Consider the following 14,721-nt stretch of genomic DNA (forward strand, 5'->3'; position numbering starts at 1 on the left):
ACTCCCATAGCATTTTCCCTCATATAATTATTTTATTGCTATTCTTATTTATTTATTTATTTATTTTATTTTTTGAGAAATAGTTTTGCTCTTATTGCCTAGGCTGGTATGAAATGGCATGACCTCGGCTCACTGCAACCTCCGCCTCCTGGGTTCAAGCGACTCTCCTGCTTCAGCCTCCAGAAGTAGCTGAGATTACAGGCACCTGCCACCATGCCCAGCTAATTTTTTTTTTGTATTTTTAGTAGAGATGGGGTTTCACCATGTTGGCCAGGCTGGTCTTGAACTCCTGACCTCAGATGATCCACTCGCCTCAGCCTCCCCAAGTGCTGGAATTGCAGGTGTGAGCCACTGCACCTGGCCTATGGTTATTTTTGTTAACTCACTAATATGAATTCTTCTAACAGAGGAAACTGGTTATTTCTTTTCTATGTCATCAGCACTTGGCCCCATACTAAATTTATAGTGAGCACTCACTAAGATGTGTTGACTATATTAGAAATTCTTTTTATAATAAAGATGGTACTCTAGTTGCAGCATTTTCACTCTTATAAATTGGGTAATATAAGTAGTTTGAACTAGATCTGTTCAATCATACTGTGTAGAAAGTTGGTCTTCCCTGTCCATTGCCCTTTTTCCAGATTCTCCACATCTTTATCATACTTTTTCTTTTCTTCTTTCACAAACCTATTCACCAGAACCTTTGCTGTTAGTAGAGAAATGGTGAGTTAATTCACATTTAAGTGACTGCTTGATAAGTCGGTATAAATTGCCATCCATAAAAGTTTTAGATTTTAGTAGAAAATGTTAGACTTTCTTAAGGAATTAATGTCAAGAAGTTATTATATCTGTTATGATATATTAGGGGAAAAGTCATCCTTTAAAAGATATTAGGTAATTGGTTTTTTTCTCTCAACAGAAACCCTGTCGCTTTTATGTAGCCAAATTCTATTACTCTGTTTACACATATCTTGACATCTGCCCTCAAATATGGATTAAAAATCTCCTATGCTTTGGCACAATGACAGAGGTACAGAAAACACTAAATTATAATCTCATCCTTTTCAAGGTTTACAGCCTAGTTGGTGAGATAGAGAAGCAAAAGATAGAATTCATTGAACATTTAGTATTACCAGTCACTGTCTTACATGGGAATTACTTTTACTCCTTATCACAAATCTTTATGGAAAAAACATTGTAACACTACAGAAGAAACTGAGGCACAGAGAAGTCTGTGGAACCAGAACTCAATCAAATACGGATGCTGGGGCCCCTGCTCTTAACCACTACCCTCTGTTACTCCCTGGATCTGTAAGATATGTGGCTTTCACTGGATCTATGGTCCTGGGACTCTTACTAAGCAAGGAGACTTTAAGAATACCTGATGAAAGTTTTATTAAATCTCTACGGAAACATATTCTACACTGTTTTAGGGGATTTGTCTGAAGCAAGTTAATGGAACTCAAGGTAAGCTCCTGGACTCTTTTTTCTTTTGAGAAACAGTCTTGCTCTGTTGCCAGGCTGGAGTTCAGTGATGCGATCTCAGCTCACTACAACTTCCACCTCCTGGGTTCAAGCATTTCTCCTGTCTCAGCCTCCCAAGTAGCTGAAACTATAGGCACCCAACACCACGCCCAGCTAATTTTTGTATTTTTTTATTGCATTTTAGGTTTTGGGGTACATGTGATGAACATGCAAGATTGTTGCATAGGTACACAGATGGCAGTGTGGTTTGCTGCCTTCCGTAGAGACAAGGTTTCACCAAGTCAGCCAGATTGGTCTCGATCTCTTGACCTTGTGATCTGCCCACCTCAGCCTCCCAAGCTCCTGGATGTTTAGACTAGTGTAGTTCTATTAGATAACGTAAGAATTCAACACACTATGAAATCCAACACACTAATGGGGTATTGAACCACCAGCCATATTCAAAGCCAGCCAGAAGTCATTGTCCAGGAGAATTCCATTGCCATGGCGTAAAAAGCAAAATAGAGGCAGATAGGTTTAAAGCTAAGTTTCAGGACTGTTCACATCCCTTACGTGACTAACACTTATGAACTCCAAATGTTTTCAGTATGAAAAGTATTTAAATTACACAATTATGCATGCTGGCATGGCAACAGTTTAAATAATTTATATAGATCTTCATGAAAAAACATTGAATGCATGACGCATGTTTGGCGTGAAAACATTAAGATGTGAATTAATGCTTGTTCATGATGTCCTTTCTATTAGATTATACCGAAATTACATTGCATGTATCACAATGTTTCCTGATTACTACATAATCACAGGATATCCAATAGTTCATAAAAGTGTCTCTTTTCAGAACTCAATAAATTACTGTGGTTCATTTTCTCCTATCTGCAAGTAGGATGTTTTTTATAGACCTGAATCTGATGCCCTGTTCAGATTGTCAAACTAAAATGCTAAAGCATTATTTCTTAACACTTTTATTTTATTATCACCTCCACTAAGAAACCTTTTAAGGCCTTGTTATTTTCCAACTGCTTCTTGTGAAAGTCTAATATTTCATATACACTATATTCTGTGTATCTGTTCATGGACTCTGGGTGTATCTGAGCTTTACACATTTAAAAATTAAAACTGTTTTTCTCCCGTAAAAAACAGTTTTTACCCCCCCTAGAGGCAAGATCACCCTATTTGAAAATGTATGTACTATACATTTTTATAAAACAAATGTTATATAACAATGATTTAGTAAAGCATCTTTTGAAAGCTTTTTATAACCTAGGTACTATACTAACGCTTGACAATCAAGAATGAAAAAAAAAAAAATCCCCTAAGTAGCATATACTCAAGACAGAAAAATGTTGCAATCAATATAAAATGCTGTAGAAGCAATCTTAAGTCACCTAGTATTATTTTGAGGTCTTATAATTACAAGCATAAAGAACCAAAGAACACTCTTTTTTTTTTCTATTACTTTTATCCAGATTAAGCCCCTCTGAGTGTGACACAATATATACCTGACAAAGCTAAGCTGACTTTAAGTTTTAAAACTGCGTCACTGGTGTTTCGTAGACAAACTTTCTCAGTAAATGAATGCATCTTTTCTATGTATATATAGTGTATAAAGCTGATAATTAAAAATACCTTTTTTATCAAACCATAAATATGTATAATAAGTTGAGATTTTCTAATGTTTGAGAGAACAGATATTTCAATAAAAATAAACATAAGACTAATGCTTTTAGCTAAGTGGTATCAGATAGATATTTGGATAGATCAATAGATGGATGGATGGACAGCTAGATGAATAGATTGAAATATAGATATAACAGTTATTTATTTTATTTTGTAGCTTCTCTTTGGGACACTAATCCTGGCACAATAAGAATTTTTTCCAACCAAGTTACTGCCACCTTTCTTATAGAATCTGATGAAAGTTATTATATTGGCTTTAATGCAACATATACAGCATTTAATAGCACTGAGCTTAATAGTAAGTATTATTTATTTTTTAGCTTTTTAATTTTTAGATGCTTTAATGTTATAATGAAATTTTAAACATACCAGAATCTAAAATTTTCATGGTGTAAGTTTTTAAGTGAGTATTTTTATATGCATCTTTCTCTTCTTAGAACTTAAAGAGAAATGAGAAATTAGAAAATGGTTTACATTTTTCAAAGGAATCAAGTAACCAATTTGAGAAAACTTAAGAAACCAATATAAAATCAAATTAAAAATTTATTTGCTGCAAGCATTGCAAGTTATAAAATACTAACATTAAACTAACTCAGAGAAAATTCTACATAAACTTAATTTGAATCAAGGTATTAAAGTTAGTAACAGGAGGGAGAAAAATATGGGACAAAATTTATGTGGGTGAACCAGTGGAGACAAGATGTAAAACTTAAAGGACAAGAAACTTACATTTGCTAATACGATGATGGAATATAAGAATCATGTTAATTTAACACAGCAACAAAAAGCTGTTTTTATAAAATGAAGTAGAATGCAAGAATTAAGATTAATTTTAAAAAGTAATGATTTTGTGTATGTCACTCAAGTATAAACTGTATAAGATTAGATTATTTTCAATACAGTCTAATACAACTGCTCATATTGCAGACTAAATTTGTTTTCTTGTTTTTCATTCACAGATTATGAGAAAATTAATTGTAACTTTGAGGATGGCTTTTGTTTCTGGATCCAGGATCTAAATGATGATAATGAATGGGAAAGGATTCGGGGAAGCACCTTTCCTCCTTTTACTGGACCCAATTTTGACCACACTTTTGGCAATGTGTCAGGTATAATTCACATTTAATTTATAAATCAAAAGGATTTAAATTCATAAATCAAAAGGAAAAAGATATGTGTTGTTCTGCAATTTAAAGTGAGCAGTATTAAATGCAAAAGTCTTTTTAGATTTTTTTTAAATTATGAATTAAGTAAATAAAAAATGGTAACCAAGCAGTCAAGTAAAAGCGTGTTTCAAGAAATATGTTGGTTTACCGTGTATATTCACAAAATGTTGAAAAGTACATAGAGGCCATTAGAGACAAGACTAGGTTGTTATCCTAGACTAGGCACTTATTAACTAAGTAGACTTGTGTGAGGCAATTAACTTTTCTGAAATTTGGTCTATTTTGTCTTAATTTCATTTTCTGACTGTATGTACATTGCTAGTGCACAGAAATAAAATGGATTTTTGTATATTGATCTTATACCCAGCAGCAGCCTTGCTGAATTTGTTTGTTAGCTCTGATGTTCCTTTAAAGAATTACTTAGCATTTCCAACATACGAGATTGCATAATCGTGAAACAAAGATAGATTTGCTTCTTCTTGGAAGCCCTGTGGAAGGCATGGTAATAGGATAGAGTTGTGATTTGTAAGTACATTTTTTTATCTGAATGAGATATTAGAAATAGATGCCACATGGAAATACTAGAGACATATTGCTGAGAAACCAGAAATCATGGTGAAATATTAGAAGGTAAAGAACTTGTAGTAGGAAGATCAGTCATGAAATTATTGGAAAACATATTCATAATACCAAATATAATCACTGAAATGAGAGTTACAAACCTTAGAAGGAAAGTGTAAAGACAATTACAAAAGAAAACAGAGTGACAATTTGTGCATTTATGCAATTTTCTTAGGCAAAATTCATCCTATAATATGACTTGCTGATAGATTACTGATGAGAATACTATTCTATTCAAACAAATAAATTAAAAGCCAACTCTAACCACCTGTGGTTCTAGGCATTAAAGATACAGGTCACATACAATCACTTCTATAAAGTCTGTCCAAAAACCTCCAAATTCAAATCTTTTTTTCCCTTAAATATTCTAAGTACCTCTTCTGTTTTTCCTATCACATAGAATTATATTTACTCACTTGTTTCTTTTTACGACAGTATTCTTTTCAGAAACAAAAACCTAGTCTCTTTTATCTTTGAATTTCTAGGACATGTATTTTCACACTGCAATAAAGAAATACCCAAGACTGGATAATTTATAAAGAAAAGAGGTTTAATTGACTGACAGTTATGCATGGCTGGGGAGGTCTCAGGAAACTTGCAATCATGATGGGAGGCAATACAGACATGTCTTACATGGCAGCAGGCAAGAGACAGTGAGTGTGTGTAGGAAGAAACACCAAACATATATAAAACCATCAGATCTTATGGGAACTCATCATCACAAGAACAGCATTGGAGAAATTGCTCCCATAATCCCATGACTCCCACCAGGTCCCACCCTCAACACATGGGGATTATGGAGATTACAATTGGAGATGAGACTTGGGTAGGGACACAGAGCCAAACCATATCAGACATTCTCAGTGCATGAATCTAATTAACATGCAAAACTATTTTTGAACAAGCAAATAAATATCTACAACTTGGAAGCAAGTTATTTCTGAAAGAGTTACTGACTGAATAAAATAGTTTCTAATGTAAATAAAAACTCTAAGCACATTAGCATTGTAATTTGTTATTAATGGCCACTTCTATTACAGAGATGAATATTCTTGTTTTCAGGACCTGAAAAGTAAGTGGTTAATTTAATATCAATTGTCAGTGACATTTAGTTAAAGGATGACTATTCCTACTTCTTTAGACAATGGCATCCCTAGAATATCAAAATATGGTTCATCACACTATTTTAACTTAATAAAAATAGTTTTAACTTAATATTTTAACTTAATAAAAATAGTAAAGTGACTACTTTTAATCTATTTTAGAGTCATCAGTAAAAACTCCTTCAAATTTATTATTTTGTTCTTTTATTTAAGGAGTGTTTATTGAGCTCCAGGCCTTATTCAAGTCATTCAGAATATATCTGTGAACAAAATAAACCAGATTTTCTGCTGTCACGAAACACAAATTCTAACAAGAAAAAAAAACAGAAAAAAGTAATTAATTGTTGCTTGGTGTGTTAAATGTGAATAAGTACTTTGGGAAAATGTGAAGGTGTGTAAGAGGGTGGGGAGGGCAGGGGCTAAGACATTATTGCAAGTTAAAAGAGGATGATCAGTAAGTCTCATGGAAAAAGTGATTCTCAAATCAAAACTTGAAGAAATTGAAAGAATTAGCCACACAGATTATTCCATGCAGAAGGAACATGAATGTTGGAAGACAGTTTGTGGGATGGCAAGAGTATTGAAAAGAGACTGGTGGATGGCCATTGCCTAACCAGAGAAGAGGTCATGAGACTCGGATCAGTGGGAGTGAGGTCATAAGAAAAGGTCAGATTCTGGATATATTTTTTAACTGAAACCGACAGGATCCAGCTAAATGAGACACCAGTGTGAGCCTTCGCATAAAAAATGTGCTCTATGTAAATGACCAATCCCATAAGACAAAAATGTTTAGTATTGAAGATGATATGAATACTCTTATACATAATTCATCTTCTTTGAAGAAGTTATTTCCCAGAGCCTGATTCTCCATGGAAAAATGACTAATTGCACAGCTGAAAACGAACCCCTATGTGATAATCACCCCAAGCCTCTGAAGGGGTCTGGCCTAAAATAGTCAAATAATCTAATCTTTGTTTTTCTCTTTACCATAATAAAATAGTTTCTACTAGGAAAAGAGTGGTTAGAGGAAAGTGCAAAAAGCATTTATATCTGTTGACTGTGACAGATACCTTTTATGTAGTTGAAATCTTTGATGTTCAAATTATCATTTTTCTACTTTTATGTCATCCTAATAAGAGATAAAATAACTCCACTGATATTTGAAGAGTATAAGTACATTACAGAAGAAAATGGTTTTAGATTGCCAACAGATTAAATAACTAGGGAAATAAGATGAAACTGACCAAAGTGAAACAGGTTGAATGTCACGTGGAGGTTTTAAATAGTTGGGTCTAAAATGAGGTCTCAGGAGAAAGTGGAGTAGCAGGAGTTATTTAAAATTAGACAAGTCATATAATAAGGACAGATAATTAATAGGTCCTCTTCAACTCTCATACCTGTGATTTCATAATCTACCAGTCATTCCTCTCCAAAGGGCATTTTTATTCTAGCCTGCTTTTTTATGTGTCAGAACATCCTATCTCTGAAATACAAGAGAATTAAATTTCTCTTGATGTTCCCCTTACCCAGGCAAGTTTGCTGTTTGTGTTTTGTTCTTTGCCTTTACTTTAAGTGACAAGAAAGACTAAATGAAACAGATAAACTTTGAATTAATACTGCCTTAGATAAGACCACCTAAGTCTTACCTTTCTAGTCCCCCCGAAGAACTCTCCCTGGTGGAGCAATGGCTTCTAAATCTCTGCAGCGTCGGCAGTCAGGGTTTCTCTGTACCTCATAGAAGCAAAGGGAATTGGTGGAGAAGGTGGTGTGGAAGCAGGGCAGCATCTTGAGGTGCTCAGAAGTGGCCCATTTGTTCCAAAGTCTCAGGAAAAATGAGGTTGGTAATATGGACACAGCTCAAAGAAATTGCAGTTGTTTGCATTCCTGTAGGAAGTAGTATAGTTTAGTACGTAGTAAAAACCATTAAAATATAGACCCTGGAGTCTCAGCCAGTTTTAAATCTCAGCCCTGCCATTTAGGCAAGTTTTCTAACTTCTCTTTCTGCCTCAGTTCCCTTGTCTGGAAAGTGGGGTTGATGACAACAGGACCTACCATTAGAGGCATGTAATAAACATTAAATTGATTGCTATGTTTAGAAAAAACTCAGAGAAATGCCTGGCACATAGGAAGTGCTACATAAACGTTAGTTATTAAAACTACTTTCTTTTCATGCCACAAAAGTATTCAAGAGACATAAATTGGCTATGGTACTGTTCTAAGTCAGATGCTGGGGAGGAAAATAGTTGCTCTGCTCAACTTTCAAAATTATATTAGTTCTTTTAGATATCCTTATTTAATTTAGCATATAACCTTTTCCTGAAATAAGTGTAACTCTAATGTTTTAAAAGTAATATTTTCTTGTCTTTCCTGTGATGTGAGTTTTACAAACAAATATTACTATCTAAAATTGATAGAATCTAGCTGAATTTGGACCATGTATCAATCTCATCTTTCAATAATATTTACTATGTTCAGTTAATTTTACATATGTACTAACAAATCATGAAACAATTTATGTCAGCCTTTTTCCTTCTTGAGAGGGATCTCCAGGTTCTCAGGAAATTCTACCATCTCTCCAGTTTCTGCCATCTTTATATCAGCATCAGTACCAGCTCAGAAGTTTTGCTTTTTATTTGGGATGTTGGGTGGAGAGAGGTTAGGTTCAATTCATGAAGAAATAAGCAGGAAAAAGTGATAGAAAGAAGTTTTAAGAAAAAACTAATAGTTGAAAAAAGAGATTCATTGTATGCTTAAGATAACAAAATGTGGTCAATTTCCTGGGATTTATTTGTTTATTTATTTAGAGACAGAATCACTCTGTCTCGCAGGCTGGAGTACAGTGGCACAATAATAGTTCACTATAGCTTCAAACTCCTGAATTCAAGAAATACTGCCACCTCAGCCTGGGATCACAGTTGCATACTACCACACCCAGCAATTTTTTTTTTTTTTCTGTAGAGATGGTCCCGCGCTATGTTGTCAAACTCCTGGCTTCAAGTGATCTTTCTGCCCTGGACTCCCAAATTGCTGAAATTACAGAAGTGAGACACTATGGCTGGCCAATATCCTGGGTTTTAAGCTGACCGGGATTCATTCTAAGAGCTCTAGAAGACATTTCAAGAATGTTGAAAGATTTTAAAAGAAATTTTTTTCACCATATAAATTCCCATGTGGTTATGAGAAATATCTCTTTAATTATTTCTTTTTTTGTAGAAATTTAATAAATTTAAAAGCAGAGCAAGTCTGTAACAAAAATGTATTCAACAACAGACATCTAATTCATACCGAGACAAAAAACATGAATGAGGTATCTTTTCTTTTTCCCAAAAGTTCTAGCAAGTTTAAAAAGTCACATACAAACATAAATGAAACATACAACAGGCTGGGTGCTGTGGCTCATGCCTGTAATTCCAAGATTCTGAGAGGCCAAGGCAGGCAGATCACCTGAGATCAGGAGTTTGAGACCAGCCTGGCTAACATGGCGAAACCATCTCTAATAAAAATACAAAACTTAGCCAGCCATGATAGGTTGAGCCTGTAGTCCTAGCTACTCAGGAGGCTGAGGCAGAAGATCACTTGAACCCACAGGAGGCAGAGGTTGCAGTGAACCAAGACTGTGCCACTGCACTCCAGCCTGAATGACAGTAAAACTCCATCTCAAAAGAAGAAAAAGAATTATATATTACACAACAATATACCGAATGACACCAAAGAAGTACAACGTGCAACTGCAAATAATCGCTTTTAATTGGGAGGCTTTCTGAAGGAGATGACAATTTGATTTAAATGACCTCAAAAATTTGGTAGGATTTCAACAAGGTACACTTGAAAGAGGCAGTGGAAAGACATAAAAGTAAGTGAAAAAGAAGACCCAAAGTGTCAAAAAATTTCTAGATGTTTGGAAATATTAAAATTATCTAATTTTCCAGAAGTGCTATATGTAAATACATAAATTACAAGTGCAATGGCTGGAAAATGTCATTAAGGTCATAAGAGGGGGGTCTCAAATATCAGACTCTATTTGTATTTGGTTTAATAAGAAATAAAGAAATAATAAAAGATCTTGAATAATGGGCCAATTTGGTTGTGCATAAGAAAGCATTATTGATCAATGGTGTAAGAGATGATTCCCATGAAGAGTCAGAGACCTAGAAGTGAGCTGCCCTTGGAAGTAGTGACAATGATGGTCAGTCTTCAGTAAAAGTTCCATATGTTGGAAACTATTCCATGTTACTACTCTGCCCCCGGTGAGATAATCCAACAGACATGCTGTGTGAATGGGAGTTTCCGTACTTTAAATGGAAGCAAACTGAATGTACAACTTATTGACAGCTTCTCAAATTAAAAGGCAAACTGAAACTGTACCTTATTAAAATTATTTAGGGAAAAAAATGATAGATCATCTTGAGAAAATTTAAGAGAGATATAATAGTGGCCTTTAAACTTTTGTAGAGCTAACAAATATTTCATATTGTAAATAGTCCTACAAAGCAAAATTAGATATAATAGGTGCATATAAGCTTTTTTAAAAAAAGGAAAATAATTTTCTAATCATGTTGAAATGGAATGGGCTACCTTGGAATCCAATAATTTCTTCTGCATCTGACAAGTGATCTCTTTAGGCAAAATGTCATAGATGAAATTTAAGGACAATTAGTGGTTAGACTAAGTACATTTTTATGTAACTACAAATCTCTACTCTTAAACTTTAGCATTTAATAAAGGATTTTATTTATCTTCGAATTTGTTAACTAAAGAATTTAGCTGATATCACAAAATAGTAATTTAATGTTATATATATTTTACTATATTAAATAATATTGTGTATGATATTTACTCTAGGAAAAATTTATAAGGTACTATATTCTACATAATTAATCATGTTTTACCTGATCACTGACCAAAAAAAACTCATAGTGTCATATTTTGATCATGCTGAAAACTCCAAATATATCATTGCTTAATAAGTGAAAAACAGATTCAAAATCTTTCAAATTATTTGTAACTATTGACTGTGAACATAGCCAAACATAAATAGGAGATAACGTGTGTTTTTATAATTGTAGCTAATTAGGAGTATTTCTGAATAGACTAACCATTTGAGTATTTATTCATGATATTCAGTAGTATTTTAATTATTTCTTCCCCAACTATGTTCTAAGTAATCAAAAGTAAGGTAAATTCAAAAGGGATTTGGAGTTACACATTTAGAGAGTAGATTCTGGGACCTCTTTTCTATATCTAAGCCACTCTTCTCCATTCAGTTATATAATTAGAACGCTAACAAAATAGCTAAGATATGTAATCATGAAATATTACAGCATTATATAAAATAGGAGTAATGTGTTGATAATATAAAATGTTAAACACATTATTATTTTACAGTTTGTCATCTAAAGCAAAGAATGTGTACATATTACATTTATTAAGCCCCTTGTCCATAATTCCACCTTGATAGAACACTCAATGATTTTTCCTTCATTGGTCTAAATATGCATTGATACATCTACAGGCAGTTCCACTAGCTTCTTTCCTTTATGCCTTGTTCTTACTTTGCATCTCATAAATGAATGAGTTTAAAGCTTATATGCCACATTGCCTACATTTTTCTGTTGGAAAGTACAAGGGAGAAGGTGCTTGATTTAAAGTAAACACTAAATTTCAGCATTTCATAAAAAATTGCATTCCAATCAAATTAGATTAACTCAATAACGTATTTGCTTTATGTAATATTTTGTTGCATGATTCTTGCTTCCTGTCATAATATGTGAGCAGCAAACTAAGAATAAAATAAATTCCCCTTAGACAATGTTCAAGATGTCCTTATCCCAACAGCTCTTAACAAACTTCAAATGACTAAAATCACTGGTTGGAATAATGAATTTTAGACCAGAAAGCACTTTATGCAGTGGCTTGTGCTATTTTTAAAGCTTTTGTATGGATTAGCATGCTTCCTGCTCCTCGGTGATGTGATTAGTTATCATTCAAAGGAATAAAGGAAGATAAGACTTTTAAAATAAGGCAAGTTTTTATTTGGAGATATGAAGTGTTCAGTGAAACATAAAACTGAAAGTCTTAGAAACTTTTAAATTCGCCTTCAAATTTATATTTAAATATGTGTGTATGTTCTGAGTTAGCCCACCAGCATGTCTAAATATCCTCATTTACTGATTGTCTCTAAAGATGTGAATTAATCAAAATGTCTAGTAAATAAGAATGAAGTCAGGAATTGAACTAGATAATTTAGTGACTCATAATAAGTCAGAATTTTATATATCCTTGGTGACTCCACTTCAAGGCTCTTGTTTAATAAAGTGGGAGGCCCAGTGTTAAGCTATTTTTGTCAATAACAATCTGTTATGGCAAAACGCTGCTTTTTGAGCTCCAGTCTAGTGTCCTGACCCCTATATCAAAATATGTTTCCTTATCCTTTCATCTTAAAGTTTTCCTTTCCTGCTTACAAAGTCTACATGTCACACAATGAAAATTCAAAACTTAAGTGAAATAAAACTTCTTCGGTTATTTTTATAGGATTTTACATTTCTACCCCAACTGGACCAGGAGGGAGACAAGAACAAGTGGGACTTTTAAGCCTCCCTTTGGACCCCACTTTAGGACCAGCTTGCCTTAGTTTCTGGTATGTTGTAGACACCTGTTTAAATCCTGTCTTATTTAATGGGTAACATTGCCTTGCTAAGGCCACCAGGCTCATATTTCACTAAAATGTTGGCTAAAGTTTTAATGCAATACTATTACTTTCCCAATTGACAAGCAATAAAACATTGATAGACTCCCCTCCGCATCCCCAGCAACTTCAAAACCCAGAAGGAAAAGGGTGTTTCAAAGAAAGAAAAGAATTTATAAAAGCTCTGAAATTGACTTATTCCAGTGTAGTAGGAATTCAAACATTTTTGCTTGTTTCCAAACTAGGTATTACATGTATGGTGAAAACGTCTATAAATTAAGCATTAATATCAGCAATGACCAAAATATGGAGAAGACAATCTTCCAAAAGGAAGGAAATTATGGAGAAAATTGGAATTATGGACAAGTAACACTTAATGAAACAGTTAAATTTAAGGTTTGCAAAGCACTTTGTCATTTAAATTTGTATACTTTTTGTGATAATACAATTATATTTAGAATGCAGTGAAAAAAAAAATTTGTTTTCTGAAGATAATCAACTCACTTTCTCTACTTGCCCAATCTACTTCGTATCTTATCTTTGAGCATTTTTTCATTTATTTATTAGCTTATTAAAAACCATTATTGAGGAACAATGTACTAATGAAAATACAGCTTATAGTGGTCCATAAAATATATTGAAGCCTTTTAGAGTATTTCAGCTTCCTTCAGCAACTTTCCAGCATAGACCAACCATCTATATCTACGTCCTCTGCCTACCTACAATTTCCAGCTCTTCACAAATACCACCTAGGCCAGCCCTGCCCTTTTCTATGTCTATGCTTATCAGCATCCACCCACTCTGCCCAAGTCTGATTTAATCTCCACATATTTCCTTTAGAAACAAAGTCTATGAGCTGTATCATTGGGAAGTCTCTGATCATTTATTTCACATTAAGGTGAACTAATTTTTCCAATAACACTTTAATGTGTTCTCTTCCTGAGGGTCTTTGCAATTAAAATATAGCATAATAGAGGCTACTAGTTTGACCAAATTAATAATGTTTTAAATGGGTAATTTCAAACAAGAGAGTATCACTTTCGGACGATGTATATTTGGAGAGACACTGCCATCATCAAAGGCTTCAGATTTTCCCCATGACTTGGTATAAGGTAGGCAATAATTAATGATTCTCAACTGTGTGCCTCCCATCTTTCTTTCTTTTCTTCTCTTCCTTTTCCCTTCTTCCTTCTGATTTGATCCTTTTATAGGACATTTCCTCTCCAATTTTGTTTTCTGGTAATTTTAAAAAGGGCAATGGAAAATGGAATGGCCAGGGAACAAAGAAAAAGCAAAAGTGAGGAAGTCAGTATTGCAGTGACCAAACTTGGCTACACTCACTGAGCACCTTTTCTAAAGTAATATAATTGGATCCATTTTCTCACAGCTCATCAGGTGCTGCAAGAGTGTCAGCTTCTACAAATATGTGCACTTCGGCTTTGCCATTTTGTTGTGAAATCATGAGCAGGTCACCATAGTCTCCTTGAAATGTAATTAGGTCATATGTGTAAGGAAGAAAATAATACTTGGAATACTGTCTGGCATGAAGGAGGTGGAATGAATAAACAAAGGAGTGAATAAATGAGTGTTTAAAATTAAATAAGATAAATGTATATATACCATGTGCCTAGCATAGCAATTAGCATATAGCAGACATTCAATATATATCTTTCTTCTCCTACATAGCACAGGGCCAGGAAAGTACAGCTAAAATACCCACTGTCCCTGAGAACCTAATATGTTACCTCTGACCTCTGGACCTTTCTTCAAAGAGTCTGGTTCTGTGTCCTCTGGGTGTCATCTTTACAAAATATTCCATATCAATACCCTGGGTGAACTGTGACCAGTAACAGCTGGCCCTCAATTATCGTTTTACACTCATGCTTTTCTCTTGTCCCCTCCATCTTCATGTAAATTATCTAATCTGTGTGTTTTCTCTTCAGCCTTGTATGCTCTTAGAAGGCAGAAAGCCACCTGAATG

The 14,721-nt window shown here is 34.0% G+C and overlaps 1 protein-coding gene across 1 annotated transcript in view; it reads left to right on the forward strand.

Moving 5' to 3' along the window:
* Positions 1 to 14,721, forward strand: part of TMPRSS15 (transmembrane serine protease 15) — a 114,052-nt gene that overhangs the window by 35,594 nt on the left and 63,737 nt on the right. The window contains exons 9-12 of the mRNA XM_003934328.2: positions 3,323 to 3,463; positions 4,125 to 4,274; positions 12,587 to 12,692; positions 12,986 to 13,136. Of these exons, the coding sequence (XP_003934377.1) occupies positions 3,323 to 3,463; positions 4,125 to 4,274; positions 12,587 to 12,692; positions 12,986 to 13,136 (548 nt within the window). The remainder of the gene's footprint in view (positions 1 to 3,322; positions 3,464 to 4,124; positions 4,275 to 12,586; positions 12,693 to 12,985; positions 13,137 to 14,721) is intronic.

The sequence above is a fragment of the Saimiri boliviensis genome, chromosome 18 (assembly GCF_048565385.1).
Source record: "Saimiri boliviensis isolate mSaiBol1 chromosome 18, mSaiBol1.pri, whole genome shotgun sequence".
NCBI classification, from domain to species: Eukaryota; Metazoa; Chordata; class Mammalia; order Primates; family Cebidae; genus Saimiri; species Saimiri boliviensis.